At 46.7% G+C, this 26,606-nt stretch overlaps 1 protein-coding gene across 4 annotated transcripts in view; it reads right to left on the bottom strand.

The window, feature by feature from the left end:
- The window catches only part of mapk8ip1b (mitogen-activated protein kinase 8 interacting protein 1b), a 198,029-nt gene that overhangs the window by 141,973 nt on the left and 29,450 nt on the right, over positions 1-26,606 (bottom strand). The window contains exon 1 of one of the 4 annotated variants that reach the window (XM_052028807.1): positions 16,833-17,034. The exons of 2 other annotated variants lie outside the window; for them this stretch is intronic. In XM_052028807.1, the coding sequence (XP_051884767.1) occupies positions 16,833-16,861 (29 nt within the window). In that variant the 5' untranslated portion in view covers positions 16,862-17,034. Of the gene's footprint in view, positions 1-15,618; positions 15,739-16,832; positions 17,035-26,606 lie in introns of those variants that run through there. One more of the 4 variants, XM_052028809.1, reaches the window with a different exon arrangement.

The raw sequence follows: 26,606 nt of genomic DNA, 5'->3' as shown, positions 1-26,606 counted from the left end.
GGATCCACCTATCGCGTTCCACCCCTTCCCCTCTCCCTCCTATCCTTCAGTCCGCAAGAAGTGTCTCAACCCAAAACATCAACTGTCCATTTCCCTCCACGGATGCTGCTTGACCCGCTGAGTTCCTCCAGCGGATTGTTTGTTGCTGGTGTCGCCAAACATTATATCACTCAACGTATCATTCAAGGCTCACGATGCAGTTCAAATTACAATGCAATCATTGACCTTCACCACTCGGACAAGTTTATTAGAATACAAGGACTTATGCAAGAGCAAGGGTTGGCAAGACAGCCCCTCGAGCCTGCACCGCCATTCAAAAAGATCATGCCTCATCCAATCTTAATCTCAACACCACACTCTGTATGGACCCCCTTGTATTTTAAATATCTGCCAATCTTCACTTCAAGTATGTTCACCAACTCTACCTCTGCAGCTCTGAGGGAAAGAATTCCAGAAATTCACATATCTCAGAAAAAAGAAAGTCTCCCCTCATCCTAGATGGGTGACCTCTTATTCTGAAATCATGCCCCATCATCCTACATACCCCCACTCAGGAAAACATCCTCTCAGTATCCACCTTGTTAAATCCCCCTCAGAATCTTCTGTTTCAATACAATTATTTCTCATTCCTCTAAGCTGTATCGAATATAGGTCGTTCTGTGTAACCTTTCTTCAAATGTCAACACCTCTAGCCCAAGAATCGACCCAGTGAACTTTCTCTGCACGGCTTCCAATACATGCACGTCCTTCCTTAGATATGGAGACCAAAACTCTACACAGTATCCTCCATTAAAACTGCCATGCTTTTATACTCAATATCCCTTTGTGTTTCATGCACTAGGATCCCGGGTTACCTGTGTACCACAACTCTTTGTAGTTTCACGCCATTTAAATAACATTTGCTTTTCCACTCTTCCCTCCAGAGTGGAGAAACTTTCCCACAATATACTCCATCTGCAAACTTCCTGCCCCATCACTTACCCTGTGTCCCTTTGTATCTTCTTCATAAGTTGCTAATCAACTTATTTTTACATCTTCAGAAAACTTGGTTACCGTACACTTAGTCCCCTCATCCACACAAGAGAACAGGAGCAGGAGTTGGCCATCAATCCTGCCTCACCATTCAATATTCATCAATCAGGTACACTTTGGAAGGACAAACTCCAAGGCAGAGTACAAAGTTAATGGCAGGATTCTTGGTAGTGTGGAGGAGCAGAGGGATCTGGGGGTCCATATCCACAGATCCCTGAAAGTTGCCTCACAGGTGGATAGGGTAGTTAAGAAAGCTTATGGGATGTTAGCTTTCATAAGTCGAGGGATCGAGTTTAAGAGCCGCCAGGTAATGATGCAGCTCTATAAAACTCTGGTTAGACCACACTTAGAGTACTGTGTCCAGTTCTGGTCGCCTCATTGTAGGAAGGATGTGGAAGCATTGAAAAGGGTGCAGAGGAGATTTACCAGGACGCTGCCTGGTTTGGAGAGTATGGATTATGAGGAGAGACTAAGGGAGCTCGGGCTTTACTCTTTGGAGAGAAGGAGGATGAGAGGAGACATGATAGAGGTGTACAAAATATTAAGAGGAATAGATAGAGTGGACAGCCAGCGCCTCTTTCCCAGGGCACCAATGATCAATACAAGAGGGCATGGCTATAAAGTAATGGGTGAGAAGTTCAAGGGAGATATCAGAGGAAGGTTTTTTACCCAGAGAGTGGTTGGGGCATGGAATGCACTGCCTGGGGTGGTGGTGGAGGCAGGTACATTGGTCAAATTCAAGAGGTTACTAGATAAGCATATGGAGGAATTTAAAATAGAGGGATATGTGGGAGGAAGGGGTTAGATAGTCTTGGGCGAGGTTTAAAGGTCGGCACAACATGGTGGGCAAAGGGGTATGTATTGTGCTGTACTGTTCTATGTTCTATGTTGTATGTAATATGATCATGGCTGATCTACACTAGGCTCAGCTCCTCTTCGGTGCCAGTTCCCCAGAGCTCTCTATTCCCTGATCTTGCAAACATTTATCTACCTCAACTTTCAATACTTCTAATGATCTACTCTTCACAATGGCGAGGAAGAGAATTCCAGAGATTCAATAACCTCTGAGAGAAGGAATTTTGATGCACCTCCATTTTAAGTGACATGATCTTGTAATCATGTCCCCTTCTTCAAGACTCTTCTCTAATGGAAACATCTCAACATCTACCCCATCAAGCTCCTCAGGATCTCATGTGTCTAAATAATGTCATTTCTCTTTCTTCTTAACACCAAGGAATATTATGCTCAGTTTTGGTCACCCTGTATAGGAAAGATGCCATTAAGCTGAAAAGAGTGCAGAGGAGATTTACAAGGATATTGCTGGGAATCAAGGGACTGAGTTATGGAGCGAGGTTGAGCAGGTTGGGACTTTTATCATTGGAGCATAGGAGAATGAGGGGTGATCTGAAAGAGGCGTATAAAATCATGAGGGGCGTAGATAATGTAAACTCACACAGTCTTTTTCCCAGGGTTGGTGAATCAAGAACTAGAGGGCGGAGGTTCAAGGCGAGAGGGGAGAGATTTAGTTGGAACCTGGGGGGGGGGGGGGCGGGGGGGCGGCAACTTTTTCACCCAGTATATGGAATAAGCTAGCAGAGGAAGTGGTTGAGGCGGGAACATTAACAACGTTTAAAAGTCACTTGGACAGGTACATGGACAGGAAAGGTTTAGAGGGATACTGGCCAAATGCAGGCAAATGGGACTAGTTTAGATGGGCATCTTGGTCAGCATGGGCCAGTTGGGCTGAAGGGTCTGTTTCCATGCTATATTACTCTCTCTGATTCTGTCAATACTGTCCTAGCCTGTTGAGCCCCTCTTTATAGGACAACCCCCTCAGCCCAGGAATTAACCTGGGGATTCTCATTTGGACTAACTTCAATGTGACTATTATCTTTTCTCAGGCAAGGGGACCAAAACCGTTGTCAGTACTCCAAGTGTGGTCTCATCAACACCCTGTACAACTATAACAAAACTTCCCTATTTCTAAACTCCAACACTTTTGCAATAAAAGCTAATAAGCCATTTGCCCTCTTAACAACTTGCTCTACCATTCTGCCAACATTTTGCAATTCATGCAGTAGGACACCAAGATCCCTCTGAACTTCATCCAAGTCATCCACGTGGATTGGAACGGTAGTGTAGCAGTTAGCGTAACGCTATTACAGCACCAGCGACCCGGGTTCAATTCCGGCCGCTGTCTGTAAGGAGTTTGTACGTTCTCCCCGTGTCTGCGTGGGTTTCCTCCGGGTGCTCCGGCTTCCTCCCACATTCCAAAGACGTACGGGTTAGGAAGTTGTGGGCATGCTATGTTGGCGCCGGAAGCGCGGCGACACTTGCGGGCTGCCCCCAGAACAGTCAACGCAAAAGATGTATTTTACAGTGTGTTTTGATGCACATGTGACTAATAAAGAAATCTTATATCTTAGAAATAGTTGAGGCCCCAGCACTGACCATTTAATCCTGATTCTCTTTTCTCTGATAGTTAGTCACTCTTCTAGCCATGGCGCTATATCACCCCCAATCCTGTGTGCTTTTATCTTGTGCATCACCTCATATGTGTTTGATATCTCTGGGCCTGTACTCGATGGAGTTCCGAAGGATGATGGGGGGATTTCATTGAAACCTACCAGATACTGAAAGGCCTGGATAGAGTGGACGTGGAGAGGATGTTTCCATCAGTGGGAGAGTCTAGGATCTGAGGGCACAGCCTCAGAATAAAGGGACATCCCTTTAGAACTGAGATGAGGAGGAATTTCTTCAGCCAGAGGGTGGTGAATCTGTGGAATTTTGTTGCCACAGAGGGCTGTGGAGGTCAAGTCATTGGGTGTACTTAACTCAGAGATTGATAGGTTCTTGATTGGTAAGGGGGTTAAGGGTTACAGAGAGAAGGCGGGAGAAGGGGGTTGAGAAAAGAAAAAGAAAAAAGAAAAATCAGCCATGATCAAATGGCTGAGCAAACTTGATGGGCTGAATAGCCTAATTCTGCTCCTATATCTTATGTTTTCATGTGGTATCTTATCAAATGCCTTCTAGAAATCCAAATACATTACATCTACCGGCTCCCCCTTATCCACCCACTTTGTTGCATCCTCAAATAACTCCCAACAGATTTGTCAGCCTTTCATAAAACCATGTTATAGACTCAGAATCATAGAGCTGCATAGCACAGAAACAGGCTCTTTGCTCCACCATGTCCATTAATCCACACTAACCCCAATTATCTACATTGGGCCCATATCCTTCTATACCTTAGTGATTCAGGTACTTGCCCGGATGCTTCTTAAACGTCAGGAGAGCATCTTCCTCCACCAGCTCCTCAGGTAGGACATTCCAGACCCAAACCACACTGTGTGGGGGAAAAAACTCCCCCTCAGATCCTCTGAAACCTCCCACCTTAAACCTATGCCTTCTTGTCTTGGACACCCCCACCTGGAAAAAAGATTTTTGCTATCTACCTGTCTATCCCCCTCATAAAATTTCTCTCTCTCTCTCTCAGGTCACCCCTCAGCATCCTCCACTCCAAAGAGGACAAATCCCGATGATCCAGTCTCTCCCTATTACTAAAATGTTCCCACCTGGGTGATGGATGATGGAATCTGATGGGAATGGAAGATGATTCCATTATCTGCAGCCTTTTCTTGCCTCCATCTACCACCTCCCAGCCTCTGTTTCTATCTCCACCCTTCTCTCCCCCACCTGACACCATCTGCCAATCACCCCTCCTCACCTGGATCCACTAGCTCTTGCTCCATCCCTTCCCCTCACCTCTTTATACAGACTATCTCCCCTCTATCTTTCAATCCAGAAGAAGGGTCTCAATCCGTAACATCGACTGTCCGTTTCCCTCCACAGATGCTGCCCGACCCGCTGAGTTCCACCAACAGTTTGTTTTTTTGCTCCATTCTTCGTGTAGAGTCTTTGCTCCTCACTGGAATGTACTTTTGCAGAGATTCATCAAACATCTTCCTGAGGGTCTGCCACTGATCTACCATCTAACCCCTTTACTCCAGTTTCCCTGTCCACTTTGTAAGATATTTTTATTAGTCACATGTACATCGAAACACACAGTGAAATGCATCTTTTGCGTAGAGTGTTCTGGGGGCAGCCCGCAAGTGTCGCCACGCTTCCAGCGCCAACATAGCACGCCCACGACTTCCTAACCCGTACGTCTTTGGAATGTGGGAGGAAACTGGAGCACCCGGAGGAAACCCACGCAGACACGGGGAGAACGGACAAACTCTTTACAGACAGTGGCTGGAATTGAACCCAGGTCGCTGGCGCTGTAATAGCGTTACGCTAACCACTGCACTACCGTGCTGCATTAGCCTCTTACTGTAAATATCTTTAAGTTAGGGGCACTAGCTTCAGACACACATTTCTCCCCTATATGAATTTGAAATTCAACCTTCCTGTGATCACTCATGCCTTGAGGGTTCTTTATAAATGAGATCATTACTTAAACTTGCCTCATTACACAATACCAGATCTAAAATAGTCTGTTCCCTATTTGGCTTCTCCACATTTTACTCTGGAAACTCATCCTCAAGGCAACCCTGGACAATTTGGTTCGTTTACTCTGCACAATGATTAGATCCACCCATCACTAGTGCAGTATTTTTACAATCCTCCCATTGTTTTTTGATTTTATATTTTGTCCGACAGTATACCTTGTGTGAAAGAGCCTGTATGCTACTCCCACAAGCAACTTCTTACCCAGAGTATTCCTACCCATACCCATTCTACTTCCTGCACTCTAAACCACTATCATTGCTCACCCGCTGCAATGATTTCACTCTTTAATAACAGTTATCCAACCTTCCTTTCCTTGAGTGCCAGAGACTTATGGAGCAATACAGCACAGAAACAGGCCATTCGGCCCGACTCGTCCATGCCAACCAAGTTGCCAACCTGAGCTTGTCCCATTTGCCTGCATTGGCCCATATCCCTCCAAACCTCTCCTGTCCATTTACCCATCCAAATCTCTTTTAAGCACATTAATTGTACTCGCCTCTACCATTTCCCCTAGCAGCTTGTTCCATATACCCACCACCCTCTGTCTGAAAACGTTACCCCTCTGGTCTCCTTTAAACCTTTCCCCTCTCACTTAAACCTATCCCCTCTAGCTATAGATTCCCCTACCCCAGGAAAAAGTTTGCGACCATCCATCTATTCTGACAATCCAACTTACCTGTGCCCATCATGAATTTACAAACCTCTATAAGGTGTGCCCTCAGCCTCCTTCACTCTGGGAAAAGTCCCAGCCTTTCCAGTCTCTCCTTGTAACTCAGGCCCACCAGTCCCGGCAACAACATTGTGAATCTTTTCTGCACCCTCTCCTGCTTAATGACATCTTTCCTATAGCTGGGCGATCAGAACTGCGCACAGTACTCCAAGTGTGGTCTCACCAACATCTTGTACAGCTGTAACATCACGTCCCAGCTCCTGTACTCAATGCCCCGTCCGATGAAGGCCAGCGTGCCATACGCCTTCTTCACCACCTTCTGCCTATCCTTCTGGAATGTCAAATATCCCCAAAGATTCAGTTTCCAGCCTTAATCACCGAGCAACTGTTATTGTTTTTACTTGTACTACCTCAATGCACTCTGTACTAACTCAATGTAACTGTACTGTGTAATGAATTGACCTGTACGATCGGTGTGCAAGACAAGCTTTTCACTGTACAAATGACAATAATAAACCAGTACCAACAACATTCTGTCATGGTTAACAGATCATACCCAATAGCCTGTCCTGGTCCGACCACATAGACACCTTGGCCAAGAGATCACACCAGCACCTCTACTTCCTCAGGAGGCTAAAGAAATTTGGCATGTTCCCTTCGACCCTCACTGATTTTTATCAATGTACCACAGAAAGCATCCTATCTGGATGCACCATTGCTTGGTATGGCAATTGCTCTGCCCAGGACCGCAAGAAATTGCAGAGAATTGTGGACACAACTCAGCACATCATGGAAACCAGCCTCCCCTCCATGGACTCCGTCTACTTCTCGCTGCCTCAGTAAAGCAGCCAACACAATCAAAGACCCCACCCACCCCAGACATTCTGTCTTCTACCATCTCCCATTGAGCAGAAGATACAAAAGCCTGAAAGCACGTACCACCAGGCTCAAGGACAGCTTCTGTCCCACTGTTACAAAACAATTGAACGGTCCCCTAGTACAATAAGACGGAATCTTGACCTCACAATCTGTCTCGTTAGGACCTTGCACCTTATTGTCTGCCTGCACTGCACTTTCTCTGTAACTGTAACACTTTATTCTGCATTCTGTATTGTTTTCCCTTGCGCTACCTCAATGCACTGATGTGATGAAATGATCTGTATGGATGGCATGCAAAACAAAGTTTTTCACTGTACCTCGGTACATCTTACAATAATAAACCAATTACCAATTTTTACTCATTGTATCATCAACTCATCCATCTTAGTACAAATTCAGCACGCATTCAGATAAAGAGCCTTTCATTTTGTCTTCTCATTTTTCTGACTGACTCTGCTGGTGTTCTCTTAACATCAAGTTCTGTCCCTTTAGGTCACACTCTGGTTATCGTTACCCTTATCAACACCCTGCACTACTACCTGCTCTTCTCGGTTTTCTCCTTCATCCAGTCTTCTATTGCCTGTTTGACTTTTCTCCCTTCCGATTCCACCCTCAGATCCCACCCCACCACCAAAATAGTTTCAGCCCTCCCCAAGGGGACCACCTGACACCAGTCCCTCCTCCCTGGGAGGACACTGGACTGAAGTCCCACACCACCAGATTCAAGAACAAGTGGTTTCCCTCCAAACATCCGGTTCTTGAACTGACCAGCATACTTCTAATCACTGTAGTTTTGCAACACGATGACCACTTTGCACTAAAAATTAGATTTTTTTTTGTTTCAGTTGACATTCTTTCTTGTAAAAATTGTGTGCAATTTATGGTTTTCATGTGAATGCTGCTTATCTGATGCTATGTGCCTGTGATGCTGCTGCAAGTAAGTTTTTCATTGCACCTGTGTGTACATGTACTTGTGCATCTGACAATAAACTCGACTTTGACCTGTTCCTGTTGAGCAGTCCACTCGGTTTGTTGAGGCCCAACATCCCCAGGAACCGTTTCTCCAACCTAGTGTTCATCCTCCTGCCACTCAGCTAACGCATCCAGCCCACGGACGGCACAGCTAGTGTGAGCTACATACCGAAACATTGGAAAACAGCCGACAGCACCTCACACTGCGAACACATCGCCGGTTTCAGTGGCTATCGAGCAACCACAGGAGACGTATCAGTTTACAAAAGGGTCGGGTAATGGTTAGTCATCAGAAAGAGCAGATGGTGCAGGCAGCTGGTAGGGAAACTAGATTAAACTCTCCACCATTACACCCCATTAACCTCCATAGAGCTCATGTTACAATCCTCCCCAGTTATCCAGCATTAGAAGACATGGCCTCAGGTGCACTGGAGGCTTTCACATGGAGGGCATCCCATCACCGCCTCAGGGTCAGAGGGAGCTTGATGTAATGACAATGCTCCATCATACTCTTAATGCGCCATGTCGAGTGAACCGTTGAGAATCCCTGGATATTTATCGCTCAGGTTTTCCTACAATTACAGGTTCATACATCACTGTGATGCTGCCGCAAGAGACTTCACAAGAGCGAAGGTGCTCGACGAAGCGGTCCCCTAATCTGCGTCGGGTCTCACGGATGTGGAGGAGGCAGCACCGGAAGTGAACAATGACACCGATGGATTCACGTGTAAAGCGCTGCCTCACCTGGAAGGATTGTTTCGGGCCCCGGATGGCAGTGAGGGAGGTGGTGTAGGGGCAGGAGCGCGGTTGCAGGGATACATGCCTGGATGCATTAGCTGAGTGGCAGGAGGATGAACACTTGGCTGGAGAGATGGTTCCTGGGGATGTTGGACCTCAACAAATTGGGTGGACTGCTCAACAGGAACAGGTCAAAGTCCAGTTTATTGTCATATGCATATGTACGCGACGCACAGTGCAATGAAAAACTTACTTACAGCAGCATCACAGGCATGTGGGTGAGGAGGGACGAGCAGACAAGAGAGTCAAGGAGAGACTGCTGCAAGCAAGCTTTTCATTGTACCTGTACCTCACCGTACCAGGAGATTTACCAGGATGCTGCCTGGTTTGGAGAGTATGCATTATAAGGAGAGACTAAGGGAGCTAGGGCTTTACTCTTAGGAGAGAAGGAGGATGAGAGGAGACATGATAGAGGTGTACAAAATATTAAGAGGAATAGATAGAGTGGACAGCCAGCACCTCTTTCCCAGGGCACCAATGATCAATACAAGAGGGCGTGGCTTTAAAGTAATGGGTGGGAAGTTCAAGGGAGATATCAGAGGAAGGTTTTTTACCCAGAGAGTGGTTGGGGCATGGAATGCGCTGCCTGGGGTGGTGGTGGAGGCAGGTACATTGGTCAAATTCAAGAGATTACTAGATAAGCATATGGAGGAATTTAAAATAGAGGGACATGTGGGAGAAAGGGGTTAGAGAGTCTTAGGTGAGGTTTAAAGGTCGGCACAGCATTGTGGGCTGAAGGGCCTGTGTTGTGCTGTACTGTCCTATGTTCTACTTGTGCATAGGACAATAAGCTCGACTTGACTTAACCTGAACTTCACCTGGATGCTACTAAGCAGCTCTCCGACGCTGAGTGTTTTGACCGCCTTTTGCTTATCCTGCACCAGTCTCTCTGAGAATTGTGATCAAACCGAACCGAACTGTTCGCAGCCTTTGATCAAGGTGACCTTTGGTCCAGGAAGTTGCATCACACCCAGCTCCACCTCCATAAGATGACCCTGACTCCACCACCACCTCGCCTGCCAATGAAACCCTCAGCCATGCTGTAGTTACTGCTAAGTCAGTACTCTATCCAGTTGCAATAAAAATTAGGAAATTCTTGTTGAACACTGTCCAGCTTTGGTCTCCTTATTTAAATACTTACTTCACAGGCAGTTCAGAGAAGGTTCACTAACGCAAGAATTAGGAGCAGGAGTAGGCCATTCCACCCTTTAATTCTGCCCCATTACTTAATGAGATCGTGACTGATCTCATTATAAACACCATATTCCTGTCTATCCACATGACCTTTCACCCTTTGGCCCATAAAGGGCCCAACTAACATCCCAACCTTGGCCTTAAATATACTCGGTCTCTGCTTCCACTGCCCTTAGAGGAAAAGGGTTCCAAAGATTCAGGACCTTCTGGGAGAAGAAAATTGGTAAATTGGTTTACTGTTGTCACATGTACCGAAGTACAGTTTTGCATGCCATCCAGACAGATCATCCAGGCAGATAGCCAGGCACGGTAGTGTAGTGGTTAGCATAACGCTATTACAGTGCCAGCGACCTGGGTTCAATTCCTGCCGCTGTAAGGAGTTTGTACATTCTCTCTGTGTCTGCGTGGGTTTCCTCCGGGTGCTCCGGTTTCCTCCCACATTCCAAAGACATACGGGTTAGGAAGTTGTGGGCGTGCTATGTTGGCGCCGGAAGCGTGGCGACACTTGCGGGCTGTCCCCAGAACACTCTATGCAAAAAGATGCATTTCACTGTGTGTTTCGATGTACATGTGACGAATAAAAGATATCCCATCTTATACGTAGCAATAATAAACCAATTCCAATTATTGTGATAATGAGACCACTACGTTGTTACATGACCCCTTCTGATTCACCAATGTCCCTCTGGGACAGGACTCTGCCTTACTCACCCAGTCTAGCTTGTGCAGGACGTCAGACCCAGTAAACCAGTCTACTTTTATCTGCCGTTTGAACAACAGGAGCACCTTCACCACGCGTACTGCAGCGGTTCAAGGCGGCAGCTCACCACTACCTTCGAGGGCAATTAGGGATGGGCAATAAATTCTGGCCCTGCCCACAATTTGTGGCCAAGCTCACACAGCACGGAAACAGGCCCTTCGGCCCAACTGGTCCATGCCGACCAAATTGCCCATCTAAGCTAGTCCCATTTGGCCCTTATCCATGGAAGGATAGAGAGCTTAGTGGAATGGTGTCATGACAACAACCTTTCCCTCAATGTCAACAAAATAAAAGAGCTGGTCATTGACTTCAGGAAAGGGGGCGGTGTCCATGCACCTGTCTACATCAATGGTGCTGAGGTCGAGAGGGTTGAGAGCTTCAAGTTCCTGGATGTGAACATCACCAACAGCCTGTCCTGGTCAAATCACGTAGATGCCACAGCCAAGAAAGCTCACCAGCGCCTCTACTTCCTCAGGAGGCTAAAGAAATTTGGTTTGTCCCCTTTGACTCTCACTAACTTTTACCGATGCACCACAGAAAGCATCCTATCTGGATGTATCACAGCTTGGTATGGCAACTGCTCTGCCCAGGACTGCAAGAAACTGCAGAGAGTTGTGGACACAGCCCAGTGCATCACGGACACCAGCCTCCCCTCCTTGGACTCTTGTCGTCTTGGTGAAGCAGCCAGCATAATCAAAGACCCCACCCACCCGGGTCACTCTCTCTTCTCTCCTCTTCCATCAGGTAGAAGAAACAGGAGCCTGAGGGCACGTACCACCAGGATCAAGGACAGCTTCTATCCCACTGTGATAAGACTATTGAATGGTTCCCTTATACAATGAGATGGCTATGACCTCACAATCTACCTTGTTGGGACCTTGCACCTTATTACACTGCACTTTCTCTGTAGCTGTGACACTTTACTCTGTACTGTTATTGTTTTTACCTGTACTACATCAATGTAACTGCACTGTGTAATGAATTGACCTGTATGATCAGTATGCAAGACAAGTTTTTCACTGTACCTCAGTACAAGTGACAATAATAAACCAATACCACTGGAGTCAGAGACAAACAGACATGGTTTTCTTTTGTTAGTTTTTTATGACAGTGAGCTCACTGGAGATCCATGTTACTGAAAGCCACAGCGACAAGTGATCGCTATCATTCTATGTCAAGACCCATCTGAGTGAACAAAGCTCTTTTCAGTCTGAAACAAAGCATTTGTTGATGTTTTCTTTCCCCCGAAGTAACTGAGCGACTGCCACACAGCTCAGGGTCTGACTGAGCTCACTGCCTGACAATGACATCCAACCAGGTCAGGATACAATCTCCTCTTTGTTCACAGAGGCCCCCGAAATTCCTCCTTCAGCGGCAGAGGCAGCCGAGGCTCACTTCCGCGCAGAACCCAGCGCCGTACTGAGGGGATACTGCACTGTCACTCAGATGGAACAAGGCGAATATCAAAAAAGGCCCCACTCCCCACCAGCAGGGGGAGTGCCCCCTGGTGACTTGGCCAACATTCACCCCTCACTGCGTATCACATGGAACAGTACAGCACAGGAATAGGCCCTTCGGCCCACGACATCTATGCCGGCCTCGAAGCCGGTTCAAACTAATCCCATCTGCCCATCCAAAAGCCTCTCAGCTACCATATCTGCTCCCACCATCTCCACTGACAGCATGTTCCAGGCACCCACCACTCTGTGTAAATAAAAACTCACCTTGTACATCTCCTTTAAACTTTCCCCCTCTCATCTTCAACCCATGTCCTCCAGTATTTGAACATTTCCATTCTGGGAAAAAGATTCTGATGTTCCATTCTATTTATGCCTCTTATAATTTTTTTATACACTTCTTTCGTGTCTCCCCTCAGCCTCCGATGCTCCAGAGAAAACAATCCAAGTCCAACCTCTCCTTGTAGCTAATACTCTCCAATCCAGGCAACATCCTGGTGAACCTCTTCCGTACCCTCTCCAAAGCCTCCACATCCTTCCTGTAATGAAGAACTGCACTCAATACTCCAAATGTGGCCTAACCAAAGTTTGATACTGCTGTAATATGACTTCCCAACTTTTATACTCAACGCCCTGTCTGATGAAGGCAAGCATGCCGTGCATCATCTTTACCACCCTATCCTCTTGTGTTGTCACTTTCAGGGAGCTATGGACCCCAAGATCCCTGTGTACATCAATGCTCTTAACGGTCCTGTCATTTACTGCATACTTTCCTCTTGCATTTGACCTCCCAAAATGTAATGCCTCACACTTTGTCCATCTGCCACTTCTCTGCCCAAATTTCCCACATAAGAATGAATCATTTACCATGAAAAACGTGATGATGCTGGAGGAACTCAGCAGGCCAGGCAGCATCCTGACCCGAAACGTTGACCGCCTGCTTTTCTCCACGGATGCTGCCTGGCCTGCTGAGTTCCTCCAGCATCGTCGTGTTTTTCGTCTAGATTCCAGCATCTGCAGGCCTTTATTTCTCTAGTCATTTACTATTGTTTGTGGGAGCTTGCTGTGCTGAAACTGGCTGCCTTGCTTCTCACATTACAATGTGGCTTTAATAACTGGTTGTAAAGGTCATAAAAAGGGGTCGGGAAATGCAAATTCTTTCTTTAACCCCTCAGCAAAGAAACCAATATGTAATCAGGCATTAACCTTTATCTCCCAGTTAGCTCAAGCTCACTTCATGTTCCTGTGGCCGATTAAGGTACAAGATCAGCGAAAGATAAAGGGAACATTTTCAGGACAGCATGCATACATTAGTCGTGTCATGTACAAATGGTCCTTAGGAGAGACCACCTGTTTAATAGCGAGGCAACACACATGGTCATTGGAATGACAACAGCACTATCTCAAGACCTGCTAATCCCGGCCACTTGCTCCGACATTGGGAATCATGTGGGATGTGCAGTGAAATTGCTGACAATCCTGACATACTTCACTTCCCTGATAACTGCAGAAAGTCTTGTGAATTTCAAAAGGGCATTTCTTCACATCTCCTTAACCAAACGCCTACAGGGCTGAAAAGACTGCACAATCAATCTTCATTGGGATAGTTCCGGAACAATGTTCTGTACATGAAAGATATCTATAGCCAGACAGGGATATTCAGGAAGCTACATTCACAGAACAAGAGGAGGTTATTCAGCTGTGAGATTCTACAAGATCACCTTATCTGCATCTGTACCTCAACCCAACTCCATATCCTTTGATATTACTGTTTAATAAATATTTATCATTCTATTTTGAAAGCTTCAACTATCTTCCATGCGGACAGAGTTCAAGATCCCTACAGCCTTTTCTGTGAACCTAAGTCTGTCAGCCGGTTTATCCAATCAGGTGAAGTACTGGTCATAACAGGTTGCATCAGGAACCTTGCACAGGACTCCCAGCTGATGACACACAGGGGTGCCACTGTCTCACGGAGGCAGAGACCCCAGTTCGACCCTGACGTCGGGCGCTGTCTTTGTGGAGTTTGCGCGTTCTCCCCGTGACTGCGCACGTTTCCCCTAGGTGCTCCGGTTTCCTCCCACATCCCAAAGGAATGCTGGTCGGTGACTGCTGTAAATTGCCCCCAGTGTGTGGGTGAGTGGTAGAGTCTGGGGGGAATAAAAAACGTGGAATTAACGCAGGATTGGTGTAAATCAGTGGTTGATGGTCAGCGCGGACTCGATGGGCCAAAGGACCTCTATCTCTATATCACTCTATCCTTAAATTAAAGCTGTCATATTGAGATAAAATGTCAGCACAACATTGTGGGCCGAAGGGCATGTACTGTAGTGTTCTATGTTCTAAATCGTTCAAAATTCACAATCCTCCATTCATGTTACAGATAGCAGTCATGGAGAAACAGACGTGTTCATTGTCCCAGTGTCATCCACTGTCACATTACCCTACATCCAAAGACTGTTGATCGAGGACACAAGTTCAAATCTCACCACCACAGCGTGGAAGCTTAAATTCAAGCAATTAGAAAAAAATCTGGGATTTTAGAATACAAAGCCATATCAGAATGTGACCACAAAAACATCAAGATCATTGCAAAACCTCACCCAACAGAGAAAGTAGGTCCTCGAATCTGCCATTCGTGGAGTTATAGAGAGCTACAGCACAGAGACAAGCCCTTTGGCCAATGAGTCTGTGGTGACCCTTCACCACCCGTTTACACCAGTCCCACATTAATCCTCATTTTCTTTTTAATCTCCCCACATTCTCGTCAACTCCTCCCGCGTTCTGCCCCTCACCCACACGCTACGGACAATTTACAGCGGCCCAATTAACCTACCGAGCCCGCACACCTTTGGGATGCGGGAAGAAACCGGTGCACCCGGGGTGGGGAAACCTACTCGGCCACAGGGAGAACATGCAAATTCCGCACACAGACAGCGCCCGAGGTCGGGATCGAACCCGGGTCTCCGGGGCTGTGAGGTGGTGACGCTACTGGCTGTGCCACTTGAAACTCTGTACATCTAGAAGTCTACCTGCACGAACACTGAATTCTCCCACTTTAAGTAATCCACTCACCTTCCCTCTTCTTCCCTTTCCCAGGCTTGCTCTCTCTCTTTTCTAACCCCCTTTTTTTCTCTCCTTACCTTTGACCCGTCCCCAGGTGGATCTGCTCTCCCCTCCTCCCCCACACCTGCCCATCACTATCTCTTACCTGCATCTACCTATCACCACCCTGTGCCCACCCCGCCTCCCTTCTTCTGTCCACCTATCACTGCTCTGCTTTTCCCTCCCTATATATTGGGCTTCCCCTTTTCCTATCTTCAGTCCTGAGGAAGGGTCCTGACCAGAAAAGTTGACCGCCTGCTTTTCTCCGCGGATGCTGCCCGGCCTGCTGAGTTCCTCCAGCGTATCTTTCATCTAGATTCCAACATCCGCAGTTCTTTGGTTCTGTAGAAATCTACATCCTTCTTAAATATATTCACAGTGACTTGGCCCCTACACCTCTCTATGGTAGAGAGTTCCACAGGTTCACCATCCTCTGAGTGAAGAAATTTCTCTTCATCTCAGTCCTCCTGCCCAGGACCGCAAGAAACTGCAGAGAGTTGTGGACACAGCCCAGCGCATCACGGAAACCAGCCTGCCCTCCTTGTCTTTACCTCTCGTTGTCTTGGTGAAGCAGCCAGCATAATCAAAGACCCCACCCACCCAGGTCATTCCCTCTCCTCTCCCATCCAGTAGAAGATACAGGATCCCGAGGGCACATACCACCAGGCTCGAGGACAGCTTCTACCCCACTGTGATAAGACTATTGAACGGTTCCCTCATACGATGAGATGGATTCTGACCTCACGATCTACCTTGTTGTGACCTTACACCTTATTGTCTACCTGCACTGCACTTTCTCTGTAGCTGTGACACTGTACTCTGTACTGTTATTGTTTTTACCTGTACTACCTCAATGCACTCTGTACTAACTCAATGTAACTGCACTGTGTAATGAATTGACCTGTACGAACGGTATGCAAGACAAGTTTTTCACTGTACCTCAGTACAAGTGACAATAATGAACCAATACCCAAATCTCTTGCCGAGGTAGTGCCCCTCCTTCTAGACCGGGGATGGAAAACATCCTCCCTGCATCCCGTCTGTGGAGCCCCAACAGGAAATTCTAAACTGCAACCAGATTCCCCCCCCACCAATTGACTTCAAGAAAAGAGACCAGCCGTCCTTACCCACTTTGGTCTATTAATGCCTCCAGACCCACCCTATGTGGTTAACTCTTAATTGCCAGCAAGCCACTCAGTTCTGGGGTAATTAGCCATGGGTTATAAACATTGACCTTCCCCAGATCCTATGTATGAGGTGGTAAAACTACTGCTCTTTCTGGTTCCACTGCATCCACCACACGCCCCCCCCCCCCCCCCCCCCCCCCCCCCCAAGATCCTTTGTAACCCTCATCCTCTCCCCACAATCTACCCTTTCAAGCTCTCTCCACACCTGAGTCATTACCCACAGTTGTGCTTTCCCCAAGCTCTCGCAAGCTGCTCCCCGCCCCTACCTGATGACCACACTTGCCGTTGCAGGCATGGCTGATGTTCGAGGCGTCAGAGGCGATGAGTACGAGACCCCCAGTCCCAGTACGCCTGCCCCCGTGAGCTCGGTGCTCAGGCCAGAGACCTAGGAAGGACAGTTCCCTCTGTTACTGGACTTGTAGCCTTTTCTCCGACCTTCCACTGTACATCTGGTCAGTTTAGTTGCGGGATTGGTTCTTCCTTTCCTCCCTCTCTGTATCGCCGTATCCCTCCTGCCTCTCAGCTGGAGTTGACGGGGGGGGGGGGGGGGGGGTTGCTTTGTAACCCAATTCCAAGTGATTCAGCCCACAAGCAGCCTTCAGACAAACAGCTCATTCTCAATCTCAGCAACACAAAAGTCATTCCTGTTAACAAACACTGACAGCAGTCGCCTCTGTCTCATCGTTGCCCCTGATTCGCCGCAATATTTGCGTGACATCCAATGCCAGATGAGCAGGCACATCCTCCCATTATACAAGAGGAAGACAAAGGCCATTGTCCACCAAGGTTTGCAGTTCCTTCCCTGGCCTCGAACCTCCATTTCAGCATCTCCCTCCACCTCTGAGAGTCTCCGGTACCTCTGTTCTCTTCTGTTCTGAGCTCTCCTGTATCCCCAGTTTTAATTGTTCCAAAGGAGCTGCCAAGTTCCATCCCTCTCTCTCCCCTCCATAAGATATCTTTATTAGTCACATGTACATCGATAGAATGTTAGAATGGATGATAGAAATGAATATTAGAAAAATGGGGGACTATGTGGGAGGGAAGGGTTAGCTAGATCTTAGAGCCGGCACAACATTGTGGGCCGAAGGGCCTGTACTGTGCTGTAGTGTTCTATGAAACACACGGTGAGACGCATCTTTTTGTGTAGTGTGTTCTGGGGGCAGCCCGCAGGTGTCACCATGCTTCCAGCGCACAACTTCCTAACCCGTACGTCTTTGGAATGTGAGAGGAAACCGGAGCACCCGGAGGAAACCCACACAGACACGGGGAGAATGTACAAACTCCTTACAGACAGCAGCTGGAACTGAACCCAGGTCGCTGGCGCTGCAATAATGTTAAGCTAACTGCTACACTACCGTGCCTGTGCTTACACTACTTTACTTTAATATTTCCATAAGTGGCTCATCATTAAGTTTCTCGACGGTATATGGAATGAGCTGCCAAAGGAAGTGGTTGAGGAAGGTAAAATAACAACCTTTGAAAAAGGTACTTGGACAGGTACATGGATAGGAAAGGTTTAAACAGATATAGGACAAATGCAGGCAAATGGGACGAGCTTAGATGCCCCTCAGGATCCTATCACTCAACAACGCTCCAATGAAGTTTTAATTCATTAAAAGACGCAATGTAAATGTAGGCCATCACAATTTGTATTAATTTCGTCAAATATCAGCACAGAACGTTTACAGAGCAAACAGCTCAATCAATCTGGTTGGTGATGGAGCATTGTACAGTCTCAAAATACCAAAAGCTAAGTATAAAGCCAAGTTAGATTTGCCATGTTAGAATTTCAGCTCCCTCTTCACATAATCCAGCACACTGTAGTGTGTTCTCCTATAAGTTAACCTTTTCCCTACTGCTCGCAGTGTCATACAGAACAGAAGCAGGCCCTTCGGCCCAAGTGGTCCATGCTGACCAGGATTCCCATCTAAGCTAGTCCCATTTGCCCGCCTTTGGCCCATATCCCTCTAAACCTTTCCTATCCATGAACCTGTCCAAATGCCTTTTAAAGGTTCCTATTATGCCTGCCTCAACCACTTCCTGTCAGCTCATTCACCCTATCCACACCCCTCATGATTGTATACACCTCACTCCCTATTTTCCAGAACTAATACAAGTTGCATTCAACCGGCACAACTCTAATCACTACAGTTTAGCAACACTACGACCACTTTGATCACTTTGCACTAAAGTAGACTTTTTTTTTTGTTCTGTGTTCTTTAGAACATAAAACATTACAGCACAATACAGGCCCTTCAGCCCACGATGCTGTGCCGACATTTTATCCTGCTCTAAGATCTACCTAACCCTTCCCTCCCACATAGCCCTCCATTTCTCTATCATTCATGTGTCTATCTAAGAGTCTCTTAAATGTCCCTAATGTATCTGCCTTCACCACCTCTGCCAGCAGTGCTTTCTTGTAAAAAATGTGTATAACTTATGTTTCTCTTGTAAATGCTGCTTATCTGATGCTATGCGCCTGTGATGCTGCTGTAAGCAAGCTTTTCATTGTACTTCTGCATAAGACAATAAACTCGACTTTGACTTTTAACAAACATCAACCTGCATTTATATTGGGCCTTATAATGTAGTAAAACCTCAGTATTATGTTCATCTGTTCTTCCTCAGACACATGCTCTGTGACCTCTCCGAGACATGACAATATGAATAAGCGATACTAAAATTAGCCTTGCGAAATTTCACTGATCATCTTCCATTCAGAGCGACGTCGCAGTTGCCAAGGCAACGCTAACTCAAGGAGTCTTCGTAACATTGCTGGCCACTCACTGGATAGAATTCAATTCCCAATGGACTAATCAGCAGCTTTTCCCCCTCCTCTCTTCACAGCCTCCCACCTCCACTTCTTACACAGATATGCAGTTCAGGGAAAGAGTGATGTATTGTGACAAACACCCCAATATTCTCCAAGTCTTCTTCCCTGTATATTTTAAAATGCAGATCACTAATCTTTCTGTCTGAGTGTTGAGCGCCTGCAGATTAAAGTCCATGCACACAGATCGAATGGGAATGAATTTCATAGAGTCATACAGCACAGAAACAGGCCCTTCAGCCCAACTGGTCCATGCCATCCAAGGTGCCCCATCCAAGCTATCCCTCTTTCCTCCTCATGTACCTGCCCAAATGTCTTTTAAATGTCGTTAATGACCTGCCTCAACCACTTCCTCTGGCAGCTCGTTCCAATAAACCCACCACCCTCCATGTGGAAAAAACTTGCCCCTTTTATATCTTCCCATTCTCACTTTAAATCCACATCCTCTAGCTTTAGACTCCCCTACCCTGGGAAAAAAAAGACTCTGGCCATTCACCTTATCTCTGCCCCTCAGGATCTTATAAACCTCTATCAGGTGACCCCTCAACCTCCTGCGCTTCTGGGGAAAAAAAAGTCCCAGCCTCTCCTTATAACTTAAGCCCTCCAGTCCTGGTAACATTCTCCTAAACCCTTTATTTGCTCCCTTCCCAGCTTAACGACATGCATCTTGGACAATAAGGTAAAAGCAAGCAATGGCAAATCTGCAGAACGCATTGTACTCACGATGTCATTCAACACAGAGGGAAGCTGGTCAGCCCATTGCACTTGGACACTCTATTTGAGGTCACCTCCTTGATCTATGCTGACAGCCCCACAAAATTCTATTCCCCACCCACTCCAAAGTATTTATCCGTTTCCCTTTTGGATGTTCCTATTGAGTCTGCTTCCACATTCAGGCAGCAAAGTTCCACATCACGGCAACTGGGTGCAGTTTAAAAAAAAACTAGTCTCCTTTCTGGTTCATTGCAAATTGGTGTCCTCTTCATTGCTGAGCTTTCTCACTTTATACTATCAGCCAATACATCACGGGCACATATCCCTCCCCACCATCGGTAGTATCTACAGGAGGCACTGCCTCAAGAAGGCAACATCCATCATCAAAGATCCCCACCATCCGGGCCGTGCCATCTTCTCGCAGCTACCATCGGGCAGGAGGTACAGAAGCCTGAAGTCCCACACCACCAGGTTCAGGAACAGCTACTTCCCTTCAACCTTTCAGTTCTTGAACCAACCTGCAAAACCCTAATCACTACAGTTTAGCAACACTATGACCACTTTGATCACTTTGCACTAAAATGGACTTATTTTTAAAACTATGTGTTCTTTCTTGTAAAAATTGCGTATAATTCATGTTTTTCTTGTGAATGCTGCTTATCTGATGCTATGTGCCTGTGATGCTGCTGCAAGTAAGTTTTTCACTGCACCGGTGCACACATGGACTTGTGCAGATGACAATAAACTCGACTGGGACTCTAGTTTTGAAGTCTGCTGTGAAATCTTCCTTGACCTTCGCTCCTTCAGCAAGAACCACAGCATCTCCAATCTCTCCACAGAACTGAAGTCCACCTTTTGCCCAGTTTGAACCTGGTGACTTTCCTTGACATCTTCTCTAAGTCCTTGCATCCTTGGAGAATCAGCCAGAGGACGAGGACAAGTGCACAGGGACAACATGGCTGAGAAAAATTGGTGCTCATATCCGGAACTTCACTTCAAACCGTTCAATACAAAACAGGTTGTGTGGAAGGAGAAGTGGTTAACATTTCAGATCAGAGATTCTCCATCAGAACTGGGAAAGTGAGAAGACAAGTTGGCTTTTAAGTTGCCGAGAAACTGGGAGAGGGATGGGACAAAGAGAAGATCTCCAGTAGGCCAAGAGCAGGGTTGCCAGGGTGATTCTGCTGTTCAGGGAGCAGTATGATTGATAAGTTAAGGGGTGGGGGGTTGAGAGAGAAATCAAAACAAAGGGATGTGTCTGCACAGGGAGAACGTGCAAACTCGACACAAGCAGCACCAGACGTCAGGACTGAACCCGAATCTCTGGTGCTGCGAGACAGCTGCTCTACCAACTGTGTCACCCAATGGTGGCAATGAAGAGGAGGTAGATAAATATAGACACCAGTACAGGAGCCAAGCACTAGAATTCTCTCTAAATGTTTCTGCCTCTCCCAACTTCATTCCCTTGAAACCCACACCTTAAGTCAACACTTTCCTAATAGCTCCTGCAGACCATTTGGTCTAAAATTCTGTCCCGTGGGGCAACTTGGGACATTGTGCTGCATTAAAAAGGTCGTATGGAAAATGCAAGCTGGGTATATGCATGAAAAGCAATCTTCAACAGGGCTAGTATAGACGGGAGTGGGACCCACTCCCCTGGATACTATGAAAGAGCAGGCACAAGGGTGGAGGCAGTGGGAAGGGTGCAGAAGAGACTTACCAGAATGCTGCCTGGATTAGAGGGCATGAGCTAAAAGGAAATGTTGGACAAACTCGGGTTGTTCTCCCTGGAGCGTCGGAGGCTGAGGGGAGACCTGATGGAGGTTTTTAAAATTATGAGAGGCATAGATAGGGTAGACAGTCAGAATCTTTTCCCCAGGGTAGAAATGTCAAACACCAGAGGACGTGCTTTTAAGCAACAAACAGGTTGCGGGAGGAATTCAACGGGTCGAGCAGCTTCTGTGAGAGGAAAGGAATTAGCGACATCAACAATTCCTTCCCCCACCACAGATGCTGCTCAACCCGCTGAGTTCCTCCAGCACCCTGTTTGTTGCTTCAGATTCCAGCATCCGCAGTCTCTTGTATATCAACGTGCTTTTAAGGTTAGAGGGGAGAAAGTTTAAAGGTGACGTGAGGGGCAAGGTTTTTTTAAAACGCAGAGAGTGGTAGGTGTCTGGAATGGGTTACCGGGGGCTAGTAGTGGAAGCAGACAGTTTGGTGGAGTTTAAGAGGCTTTTAGATAGACACATGAATATCAAGGGAATGGAGGGATACGGATGATTCACAGGAGAACAGTTGGTATAAGTTGGCATCAAGATCGGCACAACATTGTGGGCCGAATGGCCTGTCCAGTACTGTACTGTTCTATGTTCATAAGCTCAATGGGCTGAGTGACCTCCTTTATTCTTATAAGGTTCTATGAAATAGACCTTGCCATTGTGGGCCAAAGGGCCTGTACTGTTCTATGATTCTATAAATAGACTCGTGACTTGCGTTTCGCTCAACAATTTTGCCAAGAACTAGGTGGAGACTGATGATACCAGTCTTGGCATCCATCCCAGGCAGAGGTAGTGGGTGTATGTCCCACACGACATCAACCCCACTTCCCAGAGCGAAAGATCAGTCATACAACAGACATACTGTATGTAAACCAATTCTCCTCCCACAGCGGCCTATTCAATTACCAGCTGATTGAATACAATTGATTCTGTTATCATTAATTTCACAGCAATTTAATTTTAATGCTGCTTAAAAGCAATCCCTGGTAAACAGTGTTAAATAACATGAACACTATTATTGCCAAATGTCATGGCAACACTGCCACATTGAATGTCACATTTTCATACAATTACAGAAGAGAAACAGCGAGGACACTATGACAATCAGTGACTCTACTGCACAGCTCCCGAGACACGAGTCTGTAAGATCCTGACAGGTTTTTCATGCCTTAGATATTCTGAAGGCCCTTTAGTTGACTAGGGCAATAGTGGCTGTGGGGGTGGGGGAAAAAAAAGAGGTGGAAAATGGGTCTTTCTAGCTCGATAGATGGCCTTAATTCCCTTGCCTGTTGGTTGGCATCTTGCAATGGGGACTGGACTTTGGCTGAAGGCTTTGAGCAGCCCTCGCATAAGTTGTCCTTCTGACTGGACAAAACCTTACAGAAAGAACAGTACAGCACAGGAACAGGCCCTTCGGCCCATTATATCCGTGCTGAACATGATGCCAAATTAAACCAAATACCTTCTGCCTGAACATGATCCACACAGAAATACAGCACAATACAGGCCCTTCGGCCCACTATGTTGTGCCGACCTTCTAACTACTGCTGAGACTATCTAACCCCTTCTTCCCACATATCCCTCTAGGTTTAAATTCTCCATATGCTTATCTAACAATCTCTTGAACTTGACCAACATATCAGCCTCCACCACCGCCCCAGGCAGCGCATTCATGCCCCAACCAACTCTGGTGAAAAACCTCCCTCTAACATCTCCTTGAACTTCCCACCCATTACCTTAAAGCCATGCCCTCTTGTATTGGTGTCCTGGGAAAGAGGTGCTGGCTGTCCACTCTATCTATTCCTCTTAATATCTTGTACACCTTTGTCATGTCTCCCCTCATCCTCCTTCTCTCCAATGACTAAAGCCCTAGCTCCCTTAGTCTCTCCTCATAATCCAAACTCTCCAATCCAGGCAGCATCCTGGTAAATCTCCTCTGCACCCTCTCCAACGCTTCCACATCCTTCCTATAATGAGGCGACCAGAAAATTGGACATAATACTCTAAGTGTGGTCTAACCAGAGTTTTGTAAAGCTGCATCATTACTTTGCAGCTCTTAAACTCGTTCCACGACTTATGAATGCTAACATCCATAAGCTTTATTAACTACCCTATCCACCTGTGAGGCAACTTTCAGTGATGCTGTGGATATAAACCTCCAGATTCCTCTGCTCCTCCACAATGCCCAAAATCCTGCCATTAACCTTGTACTCTGCCTTGGAGTTGTCCTTCCAAAGTGTACCACCTCACACTTCTCAGATTGAACTCCATCTGCCACTTCTCAGCCCAGCTCTGCATCCTAATCAATATCCCTCTGTAAGCTTCAACAGCCCTCCACACTATCCACAAAACCACTGACCTTGTATCGTCTGCAACTTGCTACCCAGCCTTCCACCCCCTCATCCAAGTCATTAATAATATCACGAATAATAGAGGCCCAGAACAGATCCCTTGTGGGACACAACTAGTCACAGCCTCCAATCCGAATGCACTCCTCCACCACAACCCTCTGCTTTCTACATGCAAGCCAATTCTGAACCCACACAGCCAAGCCTCCCTGGATCCCTTGGCCTCTGACCTACTGAAGAAGCCTACCATGTGGAACCTTGTCAAATGCCTTACTAAATCCATGTAGACCACATCCACTGCACTACCCTCATCAATCTGTCTGGTCACTCCTCAAGAACCCTATCGGACTTGTGAGCAAGACCTTCCCTTCACAAAGCCATGCTGGCTGTCCCTAATTAGTCCATGTTTCTCTAATGCTCATAGATCCTATCTCTTAGAATCCTTTCTAGCAGCTTACCCACCACAGACATAAGGCTCACTGGTCTGTAATTCCCTGGACTATCCCTACTACCTTTTTTTGAATAAGGGGACAACATTCACCACCCTCCAATCCTCCGGTACCATTCCCGTGGACAACGAGGACGCAAAGATCCCAGCCAACGGTTCAGCAATCTCCTCCCTTGCCTCATGCAGCAGCCTAGGGAATATTCCATCAGGCCCCGGGGAATTACCTGTCCTAATATTTTCTAACAGCTTCAACACATCCTCTCTCTTGATATCTACATACTCTAGAACATTACCCTTACCAACATTGTCCTGAGCGTCATCAAGACCCCTCTCCTTGGTGAATACTGAAGAGAAGTATTCATTGAGAACCTCACCCACTTCCACAGCTTCCAGTCACATCTTCCCACCTTTGTCTTTAATCGGACCTACCTTTACTCTAGCCATCCTGCTGCTCTTCACGTACGAGAAAAAAGCCTTGGGATTCTCCTTAACCCTACTCGCCCAAGCCTTTTCATGTCCCCTTCTTGCTCTCCTCAGCCCCTTCTTAAGTTCCCTCCTTGCTACTCTATATTCCTCACGAGCCCTGTCTGATCCTTGCTGCTTACACCTTATGTATGTCTTCTTCCTAACTAGTTGTTCCACCTCTCGTCACCCATGGTTCCTTCACCCTGCCATTCCTTCTCTGCCTCACTGGGACAAATCTATCCCTAACATCCTGCAAGAGATCCCTGAACATTGACCACATCTCTGTAGTACACTTCCCTTCAAAAATGTCATCCCAATTCACACTCTCAAGTTCTCGCCTTATAGCCTCATAATTCGCCTTTCCCTAAATATCTCCCCGTCCTCTTTGCTCCTATCCCTGTCCACATCCTTCTGTTCCCTGCATAGTCATGTGCCAAGCCTCCTAAATGCCACTATTGCATCTGCTTCCACCACCCCTGGCAGCCCGTTCCAGGCACCCACCACTCTGTGTGGAAAAAAAAACTTGCCTCACACATCTCCTTTAAACTTCCCCCCTTCTCAATTTTTAAAAGACAGTTGGACACATGCGAATGGAAAAAGTTCAGAAGGTTATTGGCCAAATGCAGGCAAATGAGGCTAGCTTGGATGGGGCATCTCGGTTGGCATGAACCAGTTGGGCCGAAGGGCCTGTTTCCATGCTGTATGATTCTATGACTCTCACCTTAAACCCATGCCCTCCAGTATTTGACATGTCTACCCTGGGAAAAACAATTCTGGCTGTCTATGCCTCTCAATTTTCATTGCACATAACTGGTACTCTCAAAGCACCAGCCAGAAAGAACGACACTGTTGTACTGGAGATTATAACCACACCTCTCAATGGTTTTCAAGAAGGTGCCGAGGGAAACTGGTACCATCCATAAGTATAGACAGGAGAGCACCATTAACCCCATGTACCTGCTCCACCATTCAATATGATCAGGGCTGATCTTTTAACCTCAACACCACTTCCATGCACTAACCCCATATCACACCCCGGTTAATGAACAGAGCCCGCTTATTCAGACGTCCTTAAGTCGATTACGTCCACAAGCCAGAAAATACACAAAAATAAAAATCACTCGATGAGGTAACCATACCTCCAGTGTATGTTATCAAAAACGCACAAGACTGATTAGAAAGAACAATTACTAAAGGAGGAGGGGGAGGAAGCTAGTTCTGCCACTTATAGGAACGCATGTCAGACTTCTGAATTTAATAATATTATGGGAGCTTGTTCGTATGCTGGGGTGTCCATAAGTCCAGGATGGTCTATATTCATAAATGGAGATCAACAGCTTCAAGTCAAGTCGAGTTTATTGTCATCTGCACAAGTCCACGTGTGCACAGGTGCAATGACAAACTTACTTGCAGCAGCATCACAGGCACAGAGCATTGTTATGTCTCTGATGCTGTGT

Source organism: Pristis pectinata, chromosome 14 (genome assembly GCF_009764475.1).
Source record: "Pristis pectinata isolate sPriPec2 chromosome 14, sPriPec2.1.pri, whole genome shotgun sequence".
NCBI lineage: Eukaryota > Metazoa > Chordata > Chondrichthyes > Rhinopristiformes > Pristidae > Pristis > Pristis pectinata.
This window is presented reverse-complemented; position numbering and strand designations above follow the sequence as displayed.